This window comes from Miscanthus floridulus, chromosome 9 (genome assembly GCF_019320115.1).
Source record: "Miscanthus floridulus cultivar M001 chromosome 9, ASM1932011v1, whole genome shotgun sequence".
NCBI classification, from domain to species: Eukaryota; Viridiplantae; Streptophyta; class Magnoliopsida; order Poales; family Poaceae; genus Miscanthus; species Miscanthus floridulus.
In genome coordinates this window covers 22,386,036-22,411,058 of record NC_089588.1, presented here as the reverse complement: position 1 = coordinate 22,411,058, position 25,023 = coordinate 22,386,036, and the positions used below count along the sequence as shown (strand labels likewise).

General features: G+C 43.0%; 1 protein-coding gene across 1 annotated transcript; it reads left to right on the top strand.

Annotated features, from left to right (window-relative positions):
* The first annotated feature begins 3,064 nt into the window (after positions 1-3,064).
* LOC136479449 (uncharacterized mitochondrial protein AtMg00810-like) lies at positions 3,065-3,559 on the top strand. Its single transcript, XM_066477319.1, has one exon. It carries the CDS (start codon positions 3,065-3,067, stop codon positions 3,557-3,559), a length of 495 nt encoding a protein of 164 aa, XP_066333416.1.
* The last annotated feature ends 21,464 nt before the right edge of the window (positions 3,560-25,023 follow it).

Here is a 25,023-nt window from a genome sequence, read left to right as displayed (position 1 = left end):
CATCTTGAGCTAGGTGTCTTGTAGTGAGCCGCAGTTGGGCATGATGGTCAACCAATTCAGAAAGGGAATTGGTGGACAGGGAGTAGGCTCTCCTTTAGGTGAGAAGGGTGAAAATCTCTATGGTAAGGTTGGTGAGTGCAGTGGCTTGAAACCAAGTGAGAAACCTACCACCACTCCTAAATTGATCAAAATCACTCCACCTAAGCCAACTCCACCCACCATCAAGGATGGAGTGTATGAAGAACCTCCAAAAGCTCCACCTCAGAAATAAGTGTGGATTCCAAAACCTAACTATCTCAGCAACCCACTTGACACTCTACCCAACATCTCTGAGGATCCCCTTCCTAAAGCCAAATAGTCACCAAGAGTGAACCATACCCGCAAGAGAGTGAACTAGCCACCCAAGAGAGAGGTGAGGTATCACTATGAGTACTACCATAGGGATGGTCACATTGAGGAGTTCTGCTTTAGGAGGAAGAGAGATAAGTGGCGAGAGTATGAGTTGAACAACCAGAACATGTACCATCCTCCCCATGGCGTACATGTACCGCCTGTTCAGAGGCACAGTGCTAGGACAAGAGGTGCAATGCCTCAAGGTGCTAGGCCTCAGGCTACATGACCACACAGTGGTCATGCCCAGCAAGGTTCTGGTCGTGCTCATGACCCTAAGTCCATGGCGGTGGCTTTCAGTCCCCTAGCTTTAGCGGACCATGTTTTCCCCATCGTGGTGATCGCTTTTCTCAAATGGGACATGGTATGCTTGGTGTGTTTCTTAACACTTTTCCAGGGCAAATGACTCGACACTGGTATCCTTCAAGTTTACTAACCCCACTATTGTGCCATTTGCTTACCCCATGTCTTTCTATTGAGTAGGACAGAGGCCTAGAGAACACGTGGCTCATCGATTCTGACTGTTCGCGCCACAAGACTGGAAACTCCAAATGGTTCTCCAGCCTCGACCCCATGCAACACAAGGAGTACATCACTTTCAGGGATAACAACAAAGGTAAGGTGGTGTCCCATGGTACCATTCGGGTCAACAGGAGCTTTGTTCTCAAGGATGTTGCTTTTGTTTCCAATTTGCATTTCAATTTGCTTTCGGTTTCGTGACTCCTTGAGGACGGTTTCGAAGTGCGCTTTAAGAAAGGCCTTTCTCGAGTTCTTGATTCTTAGGGGGATCTTGTTTGTCGGATTACCCCTTTTGGCCATGTCTTTTGAGCTGATTATTCACACTCTTTGGGCTCTTCTCGATGTTTGGTGGCCGGATCTTCCTCAGAATTGTGGAAGTGGCATAGTAGACTTGGTCATTTGAGCTTCGACTTACTTGCTAGGTTGAGTTCACTTGATCTAATCAGCGGATTGCCCAAATTGAAGTTTGAGAAAGATTTGGTTTGCCACCCTTGTCACCGTGGCAAAATGGTTGCTACTTCACACCCCCAGTAAATCAAGTGATGACAATGTGACATGGTGAGCTGTTGCATATGGATACTGTTGGGCCAGCTAGGGTACACTCGGTGGGTGGGAAGTGGTATGTGCTTGTGGTTGTTGATGATTTTTCGAGGTATTCTTGGGTGTTTTTCATGGAGGGTAAGGACAAGGCATTTTGTTTGGTTCAAGACTTGATTCTTTGGTTACAGACTGAGTTGCCAAAGAATGCCATAAGAGCTATACGCAGTCACAATGGCACTGAATTCAATAATACTTAGTTTGAAACCTTCTGCTCTTCTTTGGGTCTCGAACACCAGTTTTCCTCACCTTATGTTCCTCAGCAAAATGGCATCGTTGAGCGCAAAAATTGGACTTTGGTTGAAATGTCTAGGACGATGCTCGATGAGCACAGGACTCCTAGAAAATATTGGGCTGAAGCAATCAACACTGCATGCCATGTTGCAAATCGCATTTTCCTTCGAGCTTTCATGAAGAAAACTTCTTATGAGTTGTGGTTTGGTCGTCCACCCAAGGTAAGCCATTTTAGGGTGTTTGGATGCAAGTGCTTCATCTTGAAACAAGGTAATTTGGACAAGTTTGAGTCCAGGTCTTCATACGGTATATTTCTTGGTTATGCTTCTTACTCTTGAGCTTATCGTGTTCTCAACCTTGAAACTAACTGCATCATGGAGACCTGTGAGGTCACATTCGATGAAACAATGCCTTGCTCAACCCCTGTCTTTGAGTGTACAGGTGAGTAGGAGCTTGGTGAAAGCATTTTTGTGGAGGAGTAGCAAGAAGGTCCTGATTGGGGTGATCCCGAGTTGACTCCACCGTCTGCCCCTATCGAGCCTGCTTCGACTACTTTAGCTCATGGTCCTGACCCCTCTACTTCCACGACTTGGGGACCGTACGAGTAGCTTCCTCAATCTGCGCCAACTGCACCTGAGGAAGCACCAGCTGCTATTGAGGGGGAGGTGACTTCAGCAAGGGAGGCACCTCGGCACATTCAGCAATGCCATCCACCTCAACAGATGTTAGGCAACATTGACCAGCGAGTCACATGGTCTAGGTCATATCAAATCTCTCACTTCGCTCATTATGCATTTGTTGCTTCTTTTGAGCCCCAGGATGTTGGACATGCTTTATCTGATCTTGATTAGGTTAATGCCATGCATGAGGAGCTTGAAAACTATGAAAGAAACCATGTTTGGGCTTTAGTACCACCTCCACAAGACTACCATCCCATAGGAATCAAGTGGGTTTTCAAAAACAAACAGAGTGAGGATGGGGTAGTGGTCAGAAACTAGGCAAGGTTGGTAGCTTAGGGATTTTGTCAAAAGGAGGTTATAGACAATGAGGAAACCATTGCCCCTGTTGCTCGTTTAGAAGCCATTAGGATCCTTTTAGCCTTTGCAGCCTCGAAGGATTTTGACCTTTTTCAAATGGATGTCAAAAGTGCTTTCCTAAATGGGTACATAGAGGAAGAGGTTTATGTGAGCCAACTTCCTGGCTTTGAAAATTCCAAGTTTCCAAACCATGTGTTTAAACTTTAGAAAGCTTTGTATGGTTTGAAACAAGCCCCTAGAGCCTAGTATGAGCGTTTGAAAATGTTTTTTCTTCAAAGGGTTTCAAAATGGGTTCTGTTGATAAAACTCTTTTTCTCCTCAAGCAAGGCATTGATTCTCTCATTGTTCAGATTTATGTGGATGATATTATTTTTGGTGGCTCTTCTCATGCACTTGTTGCCAAGTTTGCAGATCTTATGAGAAGGGAGTTTGAGATGAGCATTATGGGCGAGTTGACCTTCTTCCTTGGGTTACAAATCAAGCAAACCAGGGAAGGGATGTTCGTGCACCAAGGCAAATACACCAAGGATGTGCTGAAGAAGTTTGATATGGGTGAGGCCAAGCCTCTTTCGACACCCATGTCAACCATGACGGCTCTAGACACTGATGAAAAAGGAGAAGTCATGGACCAGAAGGAGTACCGTAGCATGATCGGGTCTTTGTTGTACCTAACGGCGATGCGACCGTACATCCAGTTCGCTATGTGTCTGTGTGCGCGCTTCCAGGCTTCACCGTGCACTTCTCATCGCCAGGCGGTGAAGCAGATAAAGAGGTACCTTTGATTCACTCTTGAGTTTGGGCTTTGGTATTCTGCTTCTTCGTTGCTTTCTCTTTGCGGTTATTCTAATGTGGATTTTGCTGGCTGCCGCTTAGATAGAAAGTCTACATCTGGGACTTGTCAGTTTCTTGGTTCTTTGCTTGTTTCCTAGTCCTCTCGCAAGCAATCCAGCGTTGCTCAATCCACAATAGAAGCTGAATATGTTGCTGCCACTAGCTGTTGCTCCCAGCTACTTTGGATTGCCACCTTGAGAGATTTTGGCTTAGAGTTCACTAGAGTGCCCTTGCTCTGTTATAGCACGAGTGCCATAAGTGTAGCCAAAAATCTAGTTCTCCACTCAAAAACCAAACACATTGATGTGCGCTTTCACTTCTTGCACGATTATTATGAGAAAGGAGACATAGACTTGAGCCATGTCGACACCCAAAACCAACTTGCAGATATCCTAACCAAACCCCTTGATCAAGCCTCTTTTGCATGCTTGTGAGGGGAACTAGGTGTATGTTTCTCATTTTAGAGGAGGGACACTTTTAGTTGTTGTATTCTAGTTTTGGCTTTCCTATTTTTAGTTTAGTTTTGTTTTTTGGTTTTGTATCATAATTGCATTGCATAGCATCATGTATGATAGAGCATCTTTTGAGCTTCATGAATATAGCTGTTAGAATGAAACTATGCTCTACTTGGTATGTTCTTTGCGTACATGATAGTGCTTGAAGCTTAGGCTCTCCTTGATCACCTGATACATGTTATGAGCTAAGCTTGTTTTTATCACTTGTGAACATGATTAACCAATGATGAAACATGAAAATCTATTCACTGCTAAGATTGGCAACTAGCATGTGTAGGATATATTGAAATCCCTGCTACTTTAATTTGTATGCTAGGTTGCTATGTCTCATGTTTTGAGTCATTCACTTGCTTGGACAACTTCGATACTCTTGTGCTAAAATTTGAAATCCAAGTTAAGTGATATGAAAAGATCAAGATGGGTTTGTACTGCCCCACATCAAGGTATCGGGACAGCTTCCTATTGCACTTAGGATGAACCTGAGCCTTGTAGTGGATGACCGAAACCATTGCCTTGAGCTCCTGATTGTCGTATGACATAGGCTCCGCATGGTTGAAAAGTGAGGCATGATAGTACTTACAACCTCTTGCACACACATGTTTGACTAATACTTGTAATAATCTAAAAATTGAAATATCTTGATAATTTTGATTAAATGCAAGTGTTAGGTTCATCTTTGACATGATGTGTGACCGTAGCTTGGGGTAGTTCACCTTGTATATACTTGTTAGCACTAGGTTGATTTCCTGCTTACATCTGCTATGTGCTACTTTTAGTGGTGAACCCTCTTTTGATTTGCTTAAAACTGCTCAAATATGATTAACATTCATATTTCGTTTCACTTGATCAGTTTGAGCATTTGATAGCACTTGTCTCTATGGCTACACCCACATAATAGCACCCGCTAGAGTATCTTTTCCTTCTGATTGCTATACTCTTGAAGCTTCTGCATTCATGTGCATCCATAGCATCTTCTGAGGGGTAGTTGCAGTTTTAGAGTTTTAGCTTGATGTGTGCATGTGCCAACAAAGGGGAGAGAATCACACACAAATCCATCTAAAAATAGAGTTGTAGAGTGCATGCATTCATTTGGGAGATTGCATTTGTTCAGGGGGAGTTGCATTTGAGTTGCTTTGCTAGTCGTGTTGAGCCCTTTCTGCCTCTTCTTGAGGACTAGCTGTGTTTTGCTTGGTTGTGTCAAGTTATTGCCCATGTCTTTGGGGAACAAGTTTTGCTCATCTCAAATGACCTCAATTTGTCTTTTCATTGGCTTTTGGTCATTTGGGTGAGCTCTCTTCTTCTTCCTCTTCTTCTATTTCTTTCGCTTAGCTTTGTGTGTTGGTGTTGATAATGCACTCATCAAGGGGGATGTTGAGAACACATGGTTGATATGTTCCCATGTGGTTCGATGGTGATGAGTGATTGTCAATGAGCTAGCATTTTGGGTTGAGTCTTTGAACTAACCATGGCATGAGTTGGTGTTGTGCAACATGTCACTTGGCTTGTGGTGCGCAGGTGTGGAGCTCGGAGACAATGATCGACGGCGAAGGTAAAGGTCATGCAGGTTCATGCCGATGGACCGGGAGCGGTAAAGAACGGATGCTGGGCTTGGACTAAGGGACCAGAGAGGTTGGGTGATCGACTGCGGTGGCTGACACCTGGGGACATCGACAAGCGCAAGAGTACATGGGAGACGACCGTGTTGACCAAGTCAAGACGGCGGACAGGCAAGTCGAGCGGAGGCTCTGGAAGACTTGACGGCCAGGCGGTCGAGGACGACGGTGACACGTGTCGAGCGGTTTGGTGGGTTGAGCCTCAAAACCATCGGTGGAGGGTTTTTGGGTTTGGGCCCCAAAACCTGGGTGCAGTTCCAGCGGGAATTGAAGGCAGCACGTGGCGTCGTCATGAGGCTTGCATCGTGTCAAAGCTAAGTTGTGAAGGGCACGTGGCCATCGGATCAGCGGATCTCGGAGTTGGACCATAATACCCTTTGGGTTAGGTGGTTCACTCTAAATATCTAGGGGCAATTTGGAAATGTGTAATAGCCTCAATAAGAATGAGGGGGCTGCCCCAAACAGCCCTCACCTCTCTAGTTTTCCTTCTCTCCTTTAGAATTTCCTCTCCCTAGCTACTATAGAGGTCCACAGAGAAATATTCATCTGTGTAAAAACTCCAGTGAATCCTTGAATCGGGAAGTGAGGCCCTTACACCACGTTGTCTTCTGGGATTCAATCTTGTGTTCATGTTTTTGTTCCTCGCGTTTTGGTGCTCTTGTTCCCATTCTTGTAGTTTTTGTCTTCCCTATTTTCCCTTCCCTAGTTCTTGTTCGATCTGTTTGATTCGAGCTTTTGGGGTGTTTTTGGTCGGTTAGATTCGTGCAGGGACATGTGTTGATTCTCCTCTATAAGTAAATTTGCTTGAATCAACACGAGCATGAAGAATCGAACCGATTTCCTTTTGGGGGGAAAACTCATGTTCTTGCATAAAATTCTCAATTCCTGAAGTTTGAGTTCAAATTGAGCCATGATCCTTTTGGGATAGCTTACCAACTCCATTGGAGATCCCTTGTGCAAAGTTTGGGGCCACGTAGTTTTGATTTGATCAAATCCTATCCATTTTTGGATCATGCCATCGCTGGCTTCAGGGCGCCTGGTCTCTGCTCGCATGGAGGGTCAAGATGGCAGACTAGAGTGGGGTGAATAGTCCTTTCTAAAATTAATCGCATTGGCTAACGGAAATAAATGCGGAATTAAAACTATCGGTCTAGCCAAGACTACACCCCTCTATCTAAATTCTCAAGCACCTTACAAAGATCCTAATTAAGTAACAAAGGCATTGGGCTAGATAGAGCTCACCTGACAATTCTAGCTTGCAAGGTCACACAAACCTATGCAACTGGTACTTTAAGCAAACTGGGGAGCTCCTACACAAACTAGTGAAGCAAAACGTACAAAGCCTAAGCTCACTAGCAATGCTCAATACCAAGGCTACACAAGCCAAACTAGAGAGATCAAATTACTTAGCTACACAAACTAATCAAAGTGACTAACAAGGCTAGTCAAGCCAATTAGTCACGCAATAGAGCTACTTCTATGCTACACAAGCAAGAAGGTAACTAGCAAGCTACACAAACTAACTAATTACAAGAGCAACTACACAAGCATAATGTATGTGAAAGAAAATACAAGCTTGTGTATGGGGAATGCAAACCAACAGGATGAACAAGGTTGACACGATGATTTTCCTCCCGTGGTTCACGTGTTTGCCAACACGCTAGTCCTCGTTGTGTCGACCACTCACATGTTGGGCACCGCAAAAACCTACCCACAAGTGAGGGTAGCTCAATGACACGCTCTACTAGAGTTGCTCTTCGTGATCCCCGCGGGGCGAGCACAACACCCCTCACAAAGCTCTTCTCCCGAGCACCGCATAAGCTTCGATGGAGATCATGCCACCAAGCCGTCTAGGAGGTGTCAACCTCCAAGAGTACCAAGCACCACCGGCTTGCAACTCGATCACCTAGTGCCACTCGATGCAATCTTGCAATCGAACACACTAGAATCACTCACTCGCAATTGATTCGCACTCTTGCAAGCACAAGTGAGTTAAAGGGCTCTCCTAGCACACCCCAACCATGGACACTAAGTCCCAAGGGTGCCAAAGAACCAGCCAAGGCCGGCCACACACTCCTTTTGTAGGCCCCCAAAAGAATAGAGCCGTTATACCCCTTCATTGGGCTGACTACGCATCGACCGGATGCGCTGGGCCAACTGACCGAAAGCGTCTGGTCATCGGATGGACGCCACATGTATCGACCATTTGAAAGTTACCATTGGTGCCCAATGGCTAACCCACGCGTGCTCACTACCACCCAATCAGATGCGTCCGGTCACCTGACCGAACTCGCTCGCCTCTAGCGTTCGGTCGAGTCCAGAGAGCTCGCAGAGATGATGTTTGCTGACCGGACACGTCCGATCACCACTAATCGGACTCGCGCCACGTCCGGTCACCTCTGCACCATATGGTGAACAGTGGCATGGACGTGTCCGATCGCACCCTATACTAGCATCCGGTCACTGCGTCCGCTCTACCGAGGCACTGCGTGACTGACTGCACCTGGGACACTGACCGGACTCTCTCAGCGCGTCCGGTCGCAGAGTCCGGTCGAGACAGCAAACTGGCCGAGACCTAGGGTTTGCTACCGAACATGTCCGGTCCACCCGGGGACAGCGTACGGTCACTATAGTGACCCTTCTTCTCTTCTCCCTTTCATCTCAAGATTCTTCTCCTTTGCAAATGTGCTAACACCACCAAGTGTACAAAACCATGTGCAAGTGTGTTAGCATTTTCACAACCATTTTTCAAAGGCTTTTCACTTGCTCTTACCACGCCACTCGATCCTAGCAACATCGCAATATTAGATCATTCGAGTGGCACTAGATGACCGATATGCAAACAAGTTTGCCCCTCTTGATATTGCGGCCATCTATCCTAAACCCGGTCATAAACTTCTCTACACACTTATGACTGGTGAAATGAAATGCCCTATATGTTATACCTTTGCCTTGGGCATTCCATTCCATCTTCTCTGATGTTGATGCAACACATGCACCAACCTCGATCAACATATGATATGATCCACTTCATATCATCACGTGATCTTATTGGTTCATCGATCTTGACCTCACTTGCTCTTCACCATTGCCTTGGTCCATCGGCGCCAAGTCTTTGCTCAAGCATCCCGCCACACAGTCCAGCGCTTCAAAGCCTCCGAGTTGCCCTTCACACTTGCAACCGGTCCATCAAGCCAAGTCTTGTCTTGACCTTCTCCACCTAGTCACATGACTCCATATCATGTCTCATATGCAATGAGCTCCTTCATCTCATGTGTGAGATTTGCAATATTTCAAAGCCATTTCCATCTCCATGGCATGTGTTGCTCACACCAATGTACCTGTGGACTAATCACCTCTGTATTTCACTTAAACACAAATTAGTCCACCTAAGTTGTCACTCAATTTCCAAAACCAAACAAGAACCTTTCAATCTCCCCCTTTTTGGTAATTGATGAAAACTCTACAAAGATATGGAAATTAAGCTCATTTCAAGCTAGCACTTCACACAAGTGTAAATTGCTAACTTGATTTGGATTTTATGCTACATATCCAACATTTAAGATCTATGTTAACATTTGGATAAGCACCATAAAACCCTACTTGGTAGTGATAACTCCTCCTACATGTGTGCTCAAATGGTTTGGTTTCAAGCTTGCACACATGCATAAATATGATATTTGTGGGATTGTTAGCACTACTAAGTGATGCTAAGGTATATAGGATAGACCTTTGTAGCGTGATACCAATCGGAGTTGCACCTTTTAGTTCATCCTTAGCATCATGGTCAACTAGATAGATCAAAAACACGAGATACCTCATGAGATCAGCATTATAAGCAAGGTTCTAGTACCACTTAGAAAACATATATATCTAGCTATCATCCTATGCATGCTAGTATTCAAATCATCATTCAAGTTCTATAACTAGCATACACCACACAAGCATGCACATTAAATTTAAAAACTTGTGCAAATGCAAGCAAGCACATGAATATGAACATATCAAATGCAATCAATCAAAGTTCATGAGCTTGCACCCCCTACTTGTGTGCTTCTCTTGTCCAAGAATTTTGATCCTCTTCCATTCTTCAATCTTGCTCCCTCTTGGTCCATGTCCATGTCCAATACCATGCAAACTCCCTTTTTGTCATGCAATCTTTCAATTGCAATATCTTTGTAGCACTCTCTCCCCCTTTGTCATCAATAACCATAAAAGGTATGCATCTTTTGCACAAAGGGTGGTACCAGGGGTAGATGGATGATACTTGAATCTTGCATATTTTTGATGGACACCACCATATGTGTTGGAATGACCACTTGTAAAGCACTTGAGATACACATGTAGGATACCACGTGTGAAGGATTTAGGTACCACATGTAGGATCTTTGACCGTGATACCAATTTGTAGGGCCTCTCCCCCTATGTCAAAGCAAGGATCATATTACTTGATAAACTTGAGCTCTTGTGAGGGAAGCTCTCTTGATTTGATCACTTAAAGTTGAGGATCACTTGTTCATATAGTTCAATCTAGTCAATTTGCATGAGACATTTAACTCGGTTTGATCCAAAGACAAGCTTCTTCACACATCTTTCAATGGTTATCTTGCCTAGGTTGAGTTAAACACTTGATAGCTCATTTTCTAGATCAAATACTAGGTTCACAAGCTCAAAAACATGTCATATGCTACCACTATATCATATCAAGCATAGAAGCAATATTGCATCATATAAGCATCAAATCCATTTGATTTTCATGAGTGAATCCTTTATATGACTATATGCACTATCATGTCCTTAGCAATATATGTATGCATATGCCAAACAATTTCACCTTTGCTTTGTTGGAGAAGAGGATAGTCACATAGATTCTAATTCATTTCTCCAATAGCAATGTGAAGTCCAATTTAAAAAAAACTTGGTGAAGACCAATCATCAATAGAGAAATCCATTCTTCACCCATATGATTTGAAAACCACTTATGATTAAGTGCACTTCTTGTTGTGGTTGGCTTGCTTCATCATCTACCAATGCTTGCTTGAGAAAATACCACTTTGAATTTTCATGACTTGCTCCCTTTTGGGTGTTGCTTGCTTTCTTGATCAATCCTTTTGATTTCTTCAACTAAGCATCTCAAATGTTCCTTAGATCACCGCTTTGATTTTAGCCTTCCAAGACACTGTTGGTTAACCTACAAAAGGCAGCAAGTCCCTACACTAGGGCGAAGTGACCTCTCTCCAAAGAACCATCCTTGATACTCACTTGAAATGACTTTGTTTGATTGATCCATATGTTGAACTTAATTTGATGACTGACCTTGAATCCTTGCTTGAGTCCAACTTTTCTTTGTTTAAGTCATTTTTTTCTACCAAATGATCTTCAGTTGTCACTAGAACTTAAGCTTCATCTTCATCTTGACTTTGATGTTGATATTCAATTTGAGTACCAAATATATGATAAATACACTCCACAATCAAATGGCCTTGTACCCATTACTTGTCATGATTCTAGATCATTTCAAAACCAAACTTAGGTCCCTCAACCACTTATAATCATGCTTCCAACTTAATGGCCTTTTAATCAAAGAGACTCTCAATATTCCAATGTTTGTTATTTTTCTGGCAGATTTTGTATTCTTCAAAGATATGAATTGATCTCTCAATCTATAACTCCAATAATCATGAAATTTGGTGGAGATGTGCTTCTATAAGTCTTCTTCCAAGAAAAAATCATTTCAACTAAATTTGACTTCTCAATCAATACCAGATTTCACATCTTCCAACACTGCTACATGCTGAAAACTGCTGCACTATAGCTGACAAGATTCACTCCAAAACCGAAGCATTTCTTATGCAATTCTCATAAAATTTGTATAAAAACTAATACCATAAGTGTAGAGCATTCATACCAAATTTCAAGCCAATCCAAATAGATTTGATTACTCAAACATGGCTATCATCACAACTAGCTCAGATTTTTTAATTATAGACAGATTTCTATACTTGAGCTATTCTTCATCCAATGTGAATCAAACTTGAAATCAATTTGTTTGAATACTTTCACAAGACATATATCCATTCAATCCACTTACTAAAAGTCATCTTATAAACTTATCCAATTCAAATCAATCCAAACTTGATTTCTATACATTATATCCATTCAAACCACTTATAGCAAGCAACATATGCGTATATATCCGATTCAATCATCTCATATGCATCCAAACAAATTTGATCAACAAGAGATATACCTTGGTAGCTCATGAACATCCAATTAGCAAGCTTTCAACTCATTTATTTGCAAGCCTTAAAATATATCCAATAAATTATCACAACTTGATTTTGCACTTGTATATTGTAGCTCTTGGACTTCACTTAATCTTTACTTGGCATTGGGATAATAATCATAATTCTTTTATCACTTGGCTCAATCACATGATCAACAATATGAATACCACTTGAACTAAGTCTCCAATGCCATGGTACCTACAATCAATCATCCACTTTTGAAGGTACCCAGACTAGTTTGGGTCCTCTCAAGGTAGGTGCAACATACTTAGGCATAGCCTTAGTATGAGTAGCGGGATGTTTAGCAATTGCAATCAATGAGGTACTATTGCCATCCTTCCTAAGTATAGTATTTGTCACACCTCAAAATTTTTGATTTTGGGCTGTGAATAGAAAAACTAAATAAATCGATTGTTTTTTATATTTATATAAAACTTCCCAAGATTAGTTCAAGTTTACACAAATTTAGTATAGGAAAAAGTGAATTTACAAACTTTTCTAAATTAATTTGATGGGCTTTTGCTTGATGTGATGATTGCTTGTTGCTTGACTTTGTGTTGCAAGTGTGTAAAATTGTTCAAAAACGTTTAGTAAGTCAGTTTATCTTTCTCCGTCTTTTTCTATCTTCACATTCCTTGTTTCTCAGCTAAGCCTTCGTATGGAGTTTCTCATAACCTTTTTGATCTGCTCTAAATCACTCATTTGAGTTCATCATTCATCAACATATCTCAAAAATCTTTTCGGGAATTATTCCGGCTTATTCTGAACTTTTTTTTTCACTTTTCTACAAGAATAATCTAATTTTTAGATGCTTCAAAATATCTTTTCATGAGCAACAAATACTTTATTTGGGTTCCTAATGTTCCAAAATATCTATGAGAATTTTCCCTGAATTTTTGGAGCTTTCGGAGTATTTTCGTGACTTAAATATCAATTCTGGACTTTTATAGAATTATTTTATTCATGAAATTAATTAATTCCGAAAATAATAAATCTCTCATTTTTTTTCCAACCGTCAAAGCTCATGTGCAATAATCTTAATAAATCTTAAATGTTATGTCTTTATTTATTAATGGGCTTTAATGATTATTTATGCCCATTAGTAAATGTGGAGGGTGCAACATCAATTAATACCATATTTTGTTAGTTGATGTGGAGGTGGGAAGTTTTTCTCGCCATATATGTACCAACCCCTTGGGTAAAGCACACCGTGACTATCGTAAGGGGAGCCCCTAATTTGTAAAATCGCTAAGGTAGTAAATTGGATTCTTCCCTTCTTTGGCTAGTGCGTCGTTTCCAACATATCTTCTGCGCCACCATCATTAAGAGGTTCGTCTCCTTGTACTCTATGCCATAGTATCTTGTTTGCATCAATCGCCGTTTGATCGATTCCTCTTGTTTTCTGTTTTTCTGGCGAGATTTTCCAGCCAAACCGTCATGATAAAGCGTCAACCACCACCGGCTCTCGTCGTTCTCTACACCGTAGTGTCTTCCTTTTTTTTTTTTTGAATCCATCAACGTTTGACAGTTTCCCTTCGTTTTTCTTTCTCCGATGAACTTTCCGGCGAGTATCTCCATGGCTACGCTCCTTCTTCACTGTTTTCCGGCCATCCCGCGTCACCTGCAGCCGGCCGCCTTCTCCTGCGGGCCCGTGGACCCTACCCGCAGCCTTGATGGGCCCACGGCCGCCTTCCCGCGCCCCCTGCTGTGGCCGCAGAGCAGGCCGACGTCGGCAGCCGCCGTTTGCTCGGGCTCCGCCAGTACGAGACGCTCGGCTCGCGTGCAGCGGGTGGGCCCAGCGCTGCACCGCCTCGGACTGGTGCCTCCGCGCCGCCCGGCCATCTTAACGAGCCCCGGCCAGGCCCCCCTCCCCACGCGAGCAGGCAGCAGCAGACAGCCATCGCTGCGTTCACGTGGGAGATGAACAAAGATACAGGATAAAGTGTTTACGAAATTGCCACTGGTTCTTAATCTCTGCCATTTAATCATCCTAACTCCAATTTGGTTCGTTCAAGTTACGTTAGATTCGTATTCACGTGCTCTATGCAGTAGCGTTAATGCTTTTTATGATGCTTGTTTTTCCATATATAGTTAAATATTAATTTAATTAATATGCATGTAACTAATGATTTCAAATTAAAAGCAAACATAGGTTTTACACTGTGACTTTTTATAAATAAATATTAATATGATATATATCAACTTAAATTTGTTTTTAATATATCTTGCTTAGTTCAAACGCGTTACATGTATAATAGACTCGTATAGGAACTTAAATAAAGTTTAACCTGCTTAATAAAGTTTAACCTGCTTAGTTCAAACGCGTTACTTAAATAAAGTTTAACCTGCTTAATAAATTATATGATAATATTTATAAGATAAAATATGATTAGCTTTAACTCAGTTTTATGTTTGAATATGATTTGTCTAATCTGGATTAACAACTTTTTCATGATTTTGTTTAATTAAAATAAATCAAGCTTGTAGTTGTCTCTTTTATAATATAATAAAACTCTCGATGGTCGTTTCTTTTCAACCGTAGTTCCGTTCTTGACGTTTCTTATGATCTTGCTCTCTTTTAGTATGTTGTTCTCTCTTGTCTGGTGTACTGTTCTTAGTTGCTTTTATTTGTTTGCTTGTATGTTTGCCTATGCGTAGTGTTTGCTACGAGTAGAACGAAATCGCTTGTGAGCGCTGAAGATCAGAAGGTGATAACCAGAAGTAAAATATGAGGAATTTTGAGCAAGCTTATAAGGCAAGTATAATATGAGGCTTTCCTTGATACCTATTAACCATTAATGCCACTACATTCATGCATGTGTCTAATTTGATTCACCACTAAGGATGATACTAGCAATTGTTTATCTTGATTCTTGATACCTATGGGGTTTATGCATATGGGTAGTTCTTGCTAGTTGCTCTATTTGAATGAAAGCTCCTTACAATTAACTAATGGCAAATGCAACGATGTTTAAAATGTGCTTTTTAGCAACATGGAATCTCCCTAAGGACTTATCTGTGAGTAAAATCTGGGACTTATAGTACAACCATGAGTGCTACATGGCTCTAGCTTTAGTCAAGTATGAGGATCTTTTCTAGCTTGTTAGAGGTTACCTTTATGGTGTAAGAGGGGTGTGTTCCGGGTTGGGTGTGGTGCGGCCTCTGTTCGTTTGTGTATAGGCTGTGAATCATTGTGCCATTCGGAAGGGAGGCTCTACATTTGCAGGGCCCAGAAACCTAGCGGCCCTAACTTGTTAGACGAACCTTTGAAAGACTTTATAGTGAACCCTGCCGACATTCCTTGGAAGTGGGTTAAGAGGCTGATCACCTCGGGCGAAAGGGTAAATCACGGCTCATGGGTAAAGATGTACAACCTCTGCAGAGTGTTAAAACTGTTATAATAGTCATGCTCACGATCACGAGTGGCTTGAAAAACTGACGGAATGATTGGTTTTTATTGTTATTCTATGATGTTGGTGCTCATGTTTAATCATTATTGTCATATGGCCATTGTTTATGATCATGTGGGAACTGGATCTTAAGCATAACTTAGCAACTCATGTTCTTAAAGTTAAAACTTGGTCTACTAAAAATGCCTATTGCAGTTCAACGGTGTCTAGCCTTTTGAGCCTTCATTCGCCTATGTTATATTTGCTGAGTACGACATGTGCTCACTCTTGCAATTCCCCTCCTCCAGTCATTAGTAAAAGCTGCTCAGAAGATGGATCTTGGTTACGTTGCTAAGGAGTTCTAGGCGTATGTTACCCCCAATTAGCCATCCCTGTGAAGTTGGAGCATGAAGAAAAGATTAGTAACCATTTAGCTATACTCTGATGTAAGTGTTAATAAAACTATATTTCCTCTATATAACATTGTTTCTGATATTTTCCTTTCTATTGTTGTATGTGTGGACTTCCTGGGCACACATATGGCGAGCTTGGTTTTGTCTTTAAAACCGGGAGTTATACCTAGGAGACATGAATTAGCCATGTGTCCCCTTTTCCGGCATGAGTAGCAATTTCTTTTGGATTGAGCCTTCTCTTCCTTGCTCATGTGTTGATTCTCATTGCCTTGCCTCTCTTGAGTTACTTGAGCCTTCTTCTCAAGCTTGGTGGGACACCTTGAGGCAAAGTGTCTTATATCTTCGCACTTGTAGCACTTGATGTGAGCCAAATTTCTCTTCTCATCTTGATTCTTGCTCATCATCTTGGCATCTTGATTAAGCGTTGGATGCCTTGCTCTTCCTCCTCTTCTAGTCTTCTTCATCTTCTTCTTTGTCCCCAAATCACCATTTTCATGGTTGATCTTGACTTGCTCTTGGGGCTTTTTCTTTTCATCTTGTGGCCTTGTCTTTGGCTTCTTGGTTGAGCAAGGCTTGGCAAGGTGACCCATTTCATGGCATTTGAAGCACGTGAAATGAGAGAGCTTCTTTTCTTCTTCCTTCTTCATCTCTCTTTCATTTCTTCTCTTGCCCAATCTCTTGCCTTTGATGTTGTTCTTGTTGAAACCAATGCCACTCTTGTCACCGAAGTTTCTTTGAGTCTTCAACATATGATCAAAATTGACTTTAGAATTATAGCACCTCTCTATCTTGTTGCTCAATTTCTTCACTTCTCTTTTGAGCTCATTATTCTCCTTCAAAAGGTTGGTCTCACAAGACATAGAAGTAGAACAAACATCTGTTTGTGAAGAACATGGCATATTCATAAATCATAGCAAGAGGTGGATACATGCTTCTTGCCTACATCACAAGGGTTAGCAACAATATGTGATTGATCATTTGACCCATGAGATGAGCTCTCACTAGTTTTAGTTTTTACATTAGAAAGCTTGTTAGTGAGAAAAGCATGATCTTGTACCAAGTTATCATGAGCAACACTAAGTTCCTCATGTGCCAATTTTAGCTCCTCATGTGAACAAGTAACATAAAGTAGATGCTTTTGTTGTTCACATGTGTTCTTTAGAAATGAGTTTTCATTTTTCAATTTCTTTGTTTTAGCCATCTCATTTTCTAAAGCTTTGGTGAGTCTACATACAAGCTCAAAATTTGGATCATCACAATCAACAACCACATTAGCAACGGATATCTTAGCGTCACCATGTGACATGAAGCAATGTGATCACTCCATAGCCCGAGCATGAGTCATCATCATCATCAACATCAAGCGTGCTTGGAGTAGAATCATCAATTGCACCACTTGAGTTTGGGCTATCATCAACATCAACCTTGTCAAGTGATCTTGTGGTAGAATGATCATCATCACCATCACTTGACCATGAGGTAGAGCAATCTTCCACAATCACCAAGTTGTGGTCGTGCTCAACATCCTCATGCGCCTCCTCCTTGGGCTCATCCTCCTTGAACTTGCTATCATCCCATGTGGAGGAATCACCGAAGGTGTGTTTGATTGACTCTCATATCTCACGGGCGGTTTTTTTGTAGTTCACCTTTTTCATCAACTCAAAGCTCAAAGCATCCATTAGAAAACAACAAACATGTGCATCAAGTTCAAAGAGAACCTCTTGAGCTTTGGTTAGATTTCTATGATCCAAGACATGAGTGAGACCACTAGTGACAATCCACCAAAACTTAGGCCCCTTTGCACGAAAGTGATCAATCATATGGTGTTTCCACCGTGCAAAGTGTGTGCCATAAAAAATATGTGTATCACACACATCATTTAGCCCACTAGACGCCATCCTCTTAGGTCGGTGAAGACCACAAATGAGAGACCTCGCTCCGATACCACTTGAAGGGTCAAGATAGCAAACTAGAGGGGGTGAATAGTCCTTTCTAAAATTAATCGCGTTGGCTAACCGAAACAAATGCGGAATTAAAACTATCGGTCTAGCCAAGACTACACCCCTCTATCTAAATTCTCAAGCACCTTACAAAGATCATAATTAAATAACAAAGGTGTCAGCTAGATAGAGCTCACCTGACAATTTTAGCTTGCAAGGTCATATAAACCTATGCAACTAGTACTTTAAGCAAACCGGAGAGCTCCTACACAAACAAGTGAAGCAAAGCGCACAAAGCCTAAACTCACTAGTAATGCTCAATAGCAAGGCTACACAAGCCAAACTAGAGAGCTCAAATTACTTAGCAACGCAAACTAATCAAAGTGACTAACAAGGCTAGTCAAGCCAATTAGTCACGCAATAGAGCTACTTCTATGCTACACAAGCAAGAAGGTAACTAGCAAGCTACACAAGCTAGCTAATTACAAGAGCAACTACACAAGCATAATATATGTGAAAGTAAATACAAGCTTGTGTATGGGGAATGCAAACCAACGGGGTGACAAGGTTGACACAATGATTTTTCTCCTGTGGTTCACGTGTTTGCCAACACGCTAGTCCCCGTTGTGTTGACCACTCACTTGGTGGTTCGGTGGCTGATTGGCATCACTCGCCAAGCCCACATGTTGGGCACCGCAAGAACCTACCAGAGAGCTCCTAGAGATGATGTTTGCTGACCGGACGCGTCCGGTCACCACTAACCGGACTCGCGCCGCATCGGGTCACCTCTGCGCCGTATGGTGAACAGTGGTCCAAGCGTGTCCGGTCACCGCCCTCGCTCTGCCGAGGTACCACATGACTGACCGCACCTAGGACACAGACTGAACTCTCCCGGCACGTTCGGTCGAAGAGTCTGGTCGAGCTAGCAAACTGGCCGAGACCCAGGGTTTGCTACCGGACGCGTCCGGTCCACCCGGGGACAGCGTCCGGTCACTACAGTGACCTTTCTTCTCTTCTCCCTTTCATCTCAAGATTCTTCTCCTTTGCAAATGTGCTAACATCACCATGTGCAAGTGTGTTAGCATTTTCACAACTATTTTTCAAAGGATTTTCACTTGCTCTTACCACGCTATTCGATCCTAGCAACATCGCAATGTTAGATCATTCGAGTGGCACTAGATGACCGATATGCAAACAAGTTTTCCCTCTTGATAGTATGGCCATCTATCCTAAATCCAGTTATAAACTTCTCTATATACCTATGACCGGTGAAATAAAATGCCCTATAGGTTATACATTTGCCTTACGCATTCCATTCCATCTTCTCCGATGTTGATGCAACACATGCACCAACCTCGATCAACATATGATATGATCAACTTCATATCATCACGTGATCTTATTGGTTCATCGATGTTGACCTCACTTGCTCTTCACCATTGCCTTGGTACATCAGTGCCAAGTCTTTGTTCAAGCATCCCGCCACGCGGTCCAGCGCTTCAAAGGCTCCGACTTTCCCATTACACTTGCAACCGGTCCATCAAGCCAAGTCTTGTCTTGACCTTCTCCACCTAGTCACATGAATCCATGTCATGTCTCATATGCAATGAGATCCTTCATATCATGTGTGAGCTTTGCACCAAAGCCATTTCCATCTCCATGGCATGTGTTGCTCACACCAATGTACCTGTGACTAATCACCTTTGTATTTCAATTAAATGCATATTAGTTCACCTAGGTTGTCACTCAATTACCAAAATCAAACAAGGAGCTTTCATTGCGATGACAGGTCGCTACACCGGTCTTGACCGGAGCTTGCTATGCGGGTCTGCGCAACCCTGATCCGTCGGCTGCTGTCAAATCCTCCTCCATAGTCACCGGTGTACACCGATCTGCTTCACCGGTTCGGTTCCTGTCGCAGCCGGTGCCTGAGTCACAGTTCGTGCGCCAAATCCTGCCTACGGTCTCTTGCTCTCTCTCTCTCTCTGTCCTATTTTGCGTTCTACACCGAGAACCGATGGTTCACCAGCTGGGCCTGCGGACAGGCGCTCTAGAGAGCACGTGCGCTAGCTCTGTCTGGCAGTGGGGCACCGGTGTCAACCAGTGATTGGACCGGTGTTGGGCCCTGTAGACCAGTGCTACCCTGTTCGGTCTTCCTCTCTGAGTTTCATCTTTTTCCTTGGAAATTCCGGTTCCCAACCCTCGGAAATTTCGGTCTCTCTCCCTTGCTCTCTGTTTTGTCTGCGTCTCTCGCGTTTGGGCTCCGTTTTGTGTTCCGTCTTTTGCATTGGTTTTCCATCGATCTCCAATGAACTTATCTAGGTACTCTTGTTACTAGTTGGCTTGAGTATTTTAGATTCGAAAACTCACTTCTTCTCCATAGGAGTTGAGTCCCACTTTTTTAGATTTTTGGTTTTCGTTTGGTCTCCGGTTTGTTTGTGGTGTCCCGCTGTATTCCTAGGGAACATCACGGTGTTTGCTTTGGGTGTTTGGTAGTGATTTTGGGACAGCGGTCGAAAGTTTCACGAGAAATTTTATGGATCCCGTTTTTGGTCCTTCATTTCATGAAAGAATTGGACTTTTTCCACAAGTTCTTTACATGAAGGTTTTTCATCATCATCTCTATCACTCTCACTAGAGCTTGAGTTAGAACTTTCATCACCTCGTGCCATAAGGCATACATGAGATGGGCTTGATGATGAATGCTTGCGGCCGCGCCTCTTATGTTGGACTTCTTCTTCACTTGAAGAATCATCCCAAGTCTTGATAGTGGTGAGGGCTTTGGCTTTGCATGCCTTCTTATTTGGGTGTGGGCTTGTTTGGACAATCTTCCACAAAGTGCCCCATTTTGCCACAACCATAGCATCCTTTCTTTCTTTGCTCTCTTCTTTGGTTGGTAAATAGGCAATCTTCAATTTGGATGGGCACACCCTTGACATTCAACTTGTGAATATTTTTCACCACCTTATCTATTAGCTTGATTGTTTCTTCATCAACATTGGAGGAGGAGGTGGAGGCTTGATCATCATCACTTTCATCATCATCATTATCATCATCATCATCTTAATTTTCTTCATCACTTGAGGAGCTTGAGCTTGAGCTTGATGCTTGTTTCTTGCCCTTCATCTTCTTGTGCTCATTACACGTGAGAGCAATGCATTTGCTTGATGAAGTGGCTTCTTCTTGACCCATCTTTCGTGACATATCAAATGCCACTAACTCACCAATGACAATGGCTGGGGTTATGTTGCTCAAGTCCTCCATGTTGTGAAGGATGGTGATGATGCTTGCATATTTGCTATGTGGTGGCACTGAGATGATATTCCTCACAATATCCATATCACCTAGCTTTGTCAATCCGATGGAATTGAGCTCATTGATAATTAGATTCAAATGTGAATACATATCTCGAACAAGCTCATTTTCATGCATTTTGAAGGAATCATAACTTTGTTTAGCTAGGCAATATTTTTTCTCATGGACATTACTTGTGCCATCATGGAGCCCATGCAATTTTAACCAAATTTCATTTGCTTTAGATAGGGTGAACACTTAGTTAAAAATTTCTATGCTCAAAGATTCTAACAAGCAAATTTTAGCTCTTGCATTTAGATGAATTTCTTTTTCAGCACTCACGGTTGGTTTTTTGGGATTCTTTAGGGGTTTCATACCGTCGTGAGTGACTCTCCAAACACCCAAATCTACCGTCTCAAGGTAGCAATCCATTCTAGCACTCCAATAGGGGAAATTAGTGCCGTCAAAGTGTGGAGGCCTAGAGGTATCCATCCTTTCCACTCTAAATAGCGTCTGCTCAATGGTGGTGAAGCCAAAGGTCTAAATTGAGCCAACCTGCTTTGATACCACTTGAAGGTACCATGACGCCTAAGAGGAGGAGTGAATTAGGCAACTTAAAAACTATTTCTAACTATGGCCTCTAATTTCAACCTACGTAAAACCTATGCAAAGATAAACTATCAAAATGTGCAGCTACGATTTTGCTAGGTGTGTTGCTATCTCTACAGCAAAAGAGTTATCCAACCTATGTTCCAATCCTTTCAACTAGCCTATCACCTAAGCTAGGAAGGTAAAGCACACAACCAAGGCACACAATGTAAATGTGGAAGGTAAATGGTGATAGAGATGCAAACTCCTGTTCGACGACATCAGTATTTTTACCGAGGTATCGAGAAGCGTGCAAGCTTCCCCCTAGTCCTCATTGCAGCCCCTTGTAAGGAAGCCCTCGCAAGGGCCAAGCTCCCAATCAGGTAACTCTGTGGATAGCACCGGGCCTTCCCCACGCGCAAGTGGGTCTCCAGATCAGAATGCCAAACCCAAACCGCTCCCCGCCACCTTCACTATCGAGCTTTAGGTCAAACCGCCATGAGCCTCTATCCCTTCGGTACACGGTGGCGGCCACACCACAAACATGGTTGGTGTGGTCTCGCAAGACTACAATCCCCTCTGGTGTACAACAATGGTGCGCGCAAGCCCTGAGCATTCCAAGGTATGCAAATCTCACTAAACACTCGGCATGGCGGCGCGGCGCTACACTGTTAATGATTAAACGGAGGGCACATGTAGCATCAGGATGCTCACCATGACTTGGTTGACCACTCAGATGAAGCGGAGAAGGAGCAGAGGTGGCTTGCCATCGTTGAGGACGAACGCGGCGGCGTGAACCGGTGGCGCGATGGCGTTCCGGCATGCCCTGTGCACCAAACACAAAACGGACTAGCCGATGAGCAAGATGGGGGCACTAGGAACTCAAATCAAGCAAGAAGAGGGAGGGAGGTGCATCACAGAGGGCCGGCCACGGCAAGGTGACTCACGGCGGCGATGGCGAGCGGCCGCGGGGAAACTCCGGCGCATGGGTGACTCTGGTAAGAAGAGGTGGCGCAACCGGATGAGAGAAGCGCAAGGAATAGGCGAAGCTGGGTGAGCGAGCTATTGGGTGATGGTTGCTCGTCGGCGACGAATTTTGCCGGCAAAGAGAACTCGGCCGGCGGCGGTGCTGAGAGAGAAAAGAGAGAGACGACACCGGTGTTTGGCTTTTAAAGGGCGCAGGGAGACTTCTGGGTGTGCCAACGGCTGCACGAGCTCGGCCGCGTAGACAACCGCGCGTTCAGGCGCGAGAAGCAGTGCGAGGGCGGCCAATGGGCGCACGGCGATGACGAGGCAAGCAGGCTGCTTCCGGTGGTACTGTAGCCGAATGACAGAGCATTTTCCCTTCTTTCTTTCTCCCGATTCCAAACATAAACTTGATTCGCTCCTTTAACAAAAGTTGTTAATCTTCCTGAGATCTCCAACTTTGTTTAAAAGGCCGACATCAAAAGATCAAAGGTTTGAGAGATTTTGAATTTTGAACACAGGAACTTGAAATTGCAACTCTAAATTCAGTTTCCAGAGGTTTTTGAAAACAGTTATGCTTAAACATTTTTGGGAATTAATTAGTTAACAACCATTAATCAATCATCACCAGTAATGGTACATTACCAAAACTTAAACATCATACCAACCAATGAAACAAAAGTTGTCCAACTTTTATTTGTGAAAATTGATTTAATAATTCCCCAAAAATTAAACTCCGTTACGGTTGAAACAAGGACAGTCAAAATGGCTAAGTACGAGAAGTAGTTATTAAATTCAATATTTGAGCTTAAATTTGAACATGTTTGATTCAAAAACACAACATATCTTTGATACTAATGTAAAGTATCAACTTAGCACTTCAAACTGTATTAAGGAAAATTTTTAATTATTTAGGAGATTTTCACACCAAAATTTCACAAAGTTTCTTAATCACTATTATTGACATCATTTCATGAAACATATAAAACACTTCATAAACAACATTTACATGCTATAAATTAAACATGAAATGCATTAATGACTTGATGGTTGATGATTATGCATAATGATGATCATGATAAAAATTTTAATCACTTTTTAACATCTAGGATGTTATATGTGGTGCGGCCGCACCCCCCTGGTGCGCCCGCACCCCTCTTGACGCTCCTCAGGCCCATCTTTCATGAGGAGACACTTAACGCCTTGCCCAACGTTGGTGCCGAGGGTCGGTCCAGGTTCAGTGCACCTACAAGCGGTTTGGACAATTTATGAGGGGATCAAGGAATATTCCAGGGATCATTCCCTCCTCTCCACCTATAAAAGGAGGCCACTCCTCTCCTCATGGGACATCTCATTCCACACAACACAAGAGAAGACACAATGTGACAAGAAGAGAAGAGCTCCATTCCTATCTTAGCTCTTTAACTAGTTCTAGTGTAGGGAGTGAGTGAGAGGAGTACCGAAGATGTCGGCTCCCTCTACACTTGTACCTCGACGGACCTTGTGCTGCTTGGAGTACAAGGTTCGTGCCCTTCTACGGTGATGAGTTCTTAAGTAAAGTTAGTATTGTTTACTATTTGCTTACGGGTTCATCGTCCGCTCTCATAGCAGATACTCTAGTAGAGGGCCCTGATGAAGACGGATAACCCTAATCGACGCTAGAGTAGTAGTCGATAGCATAGACGTGGTGTCTAGGCTAGAGGTTACCTTCGTTTGCCTCGTGCCCCATGGTTGAGGGGTACACGGCAGGTGGTGACAACCCTGTCCGTCCCTTGTAATCCCCCACGTTTGGGTTTGGCATAGAGCTACAGGCCGGAGGTACTTGGCAGACCAAGTATAAGCTGGTGCCCGAAGCAAGTCTATAGTGACCAAAGCTATCTTAGCTTAAGAACTCTATCCTTAGAAAACATCGCTATCCGAGCCACTCTCCTTCTTGTTATCTTAGGTGAACTAGCTAAGAGACTTCTACACTATCGTTTCTCGTGGAAATATGATACCCTGAATACCACCGGGTGAAGTGCTACAGCGGTAATTCCATGCGCTTGTGGATTCTTTTACATACGTTAAGAATTACCAACATAGATGCACCCTGCACTCCGAAACATGTGGTAGACCACGTAAGTGACAGTACATTGGTCCTTTGTAACCCACCTCCCGTTTGTAGGACTAGTAGGACCTGGTTGCGACCGAAGAGGCATATTTAGCTATACTCTTCCTTAGTAATGTCCCTTGGTGAACAATAGAATACAACGCTAACTTAAGTTAGAAGTTAAAAGCCTTAGAAGTCCTCTCTACACTCCTATTTATCCTAACCTTGTTGCTATCCCTGGTTAAGTTAGACTGTAGTTAATCTCACACGTTTCCCTGTGGATACGATACTTAGAATACTTCAGGTGAAAAGCTACTACGA

What these genes read in the sequence shown, in the direction of transcription:
- LOC136479449 (XM_066477319.1), top strand. Translation starts at nt 3,065, where the DNA reads ATGGGTTCTGTTGATAAAACTCTTTTTCTCCTCAAGCAAGGCATTGAT.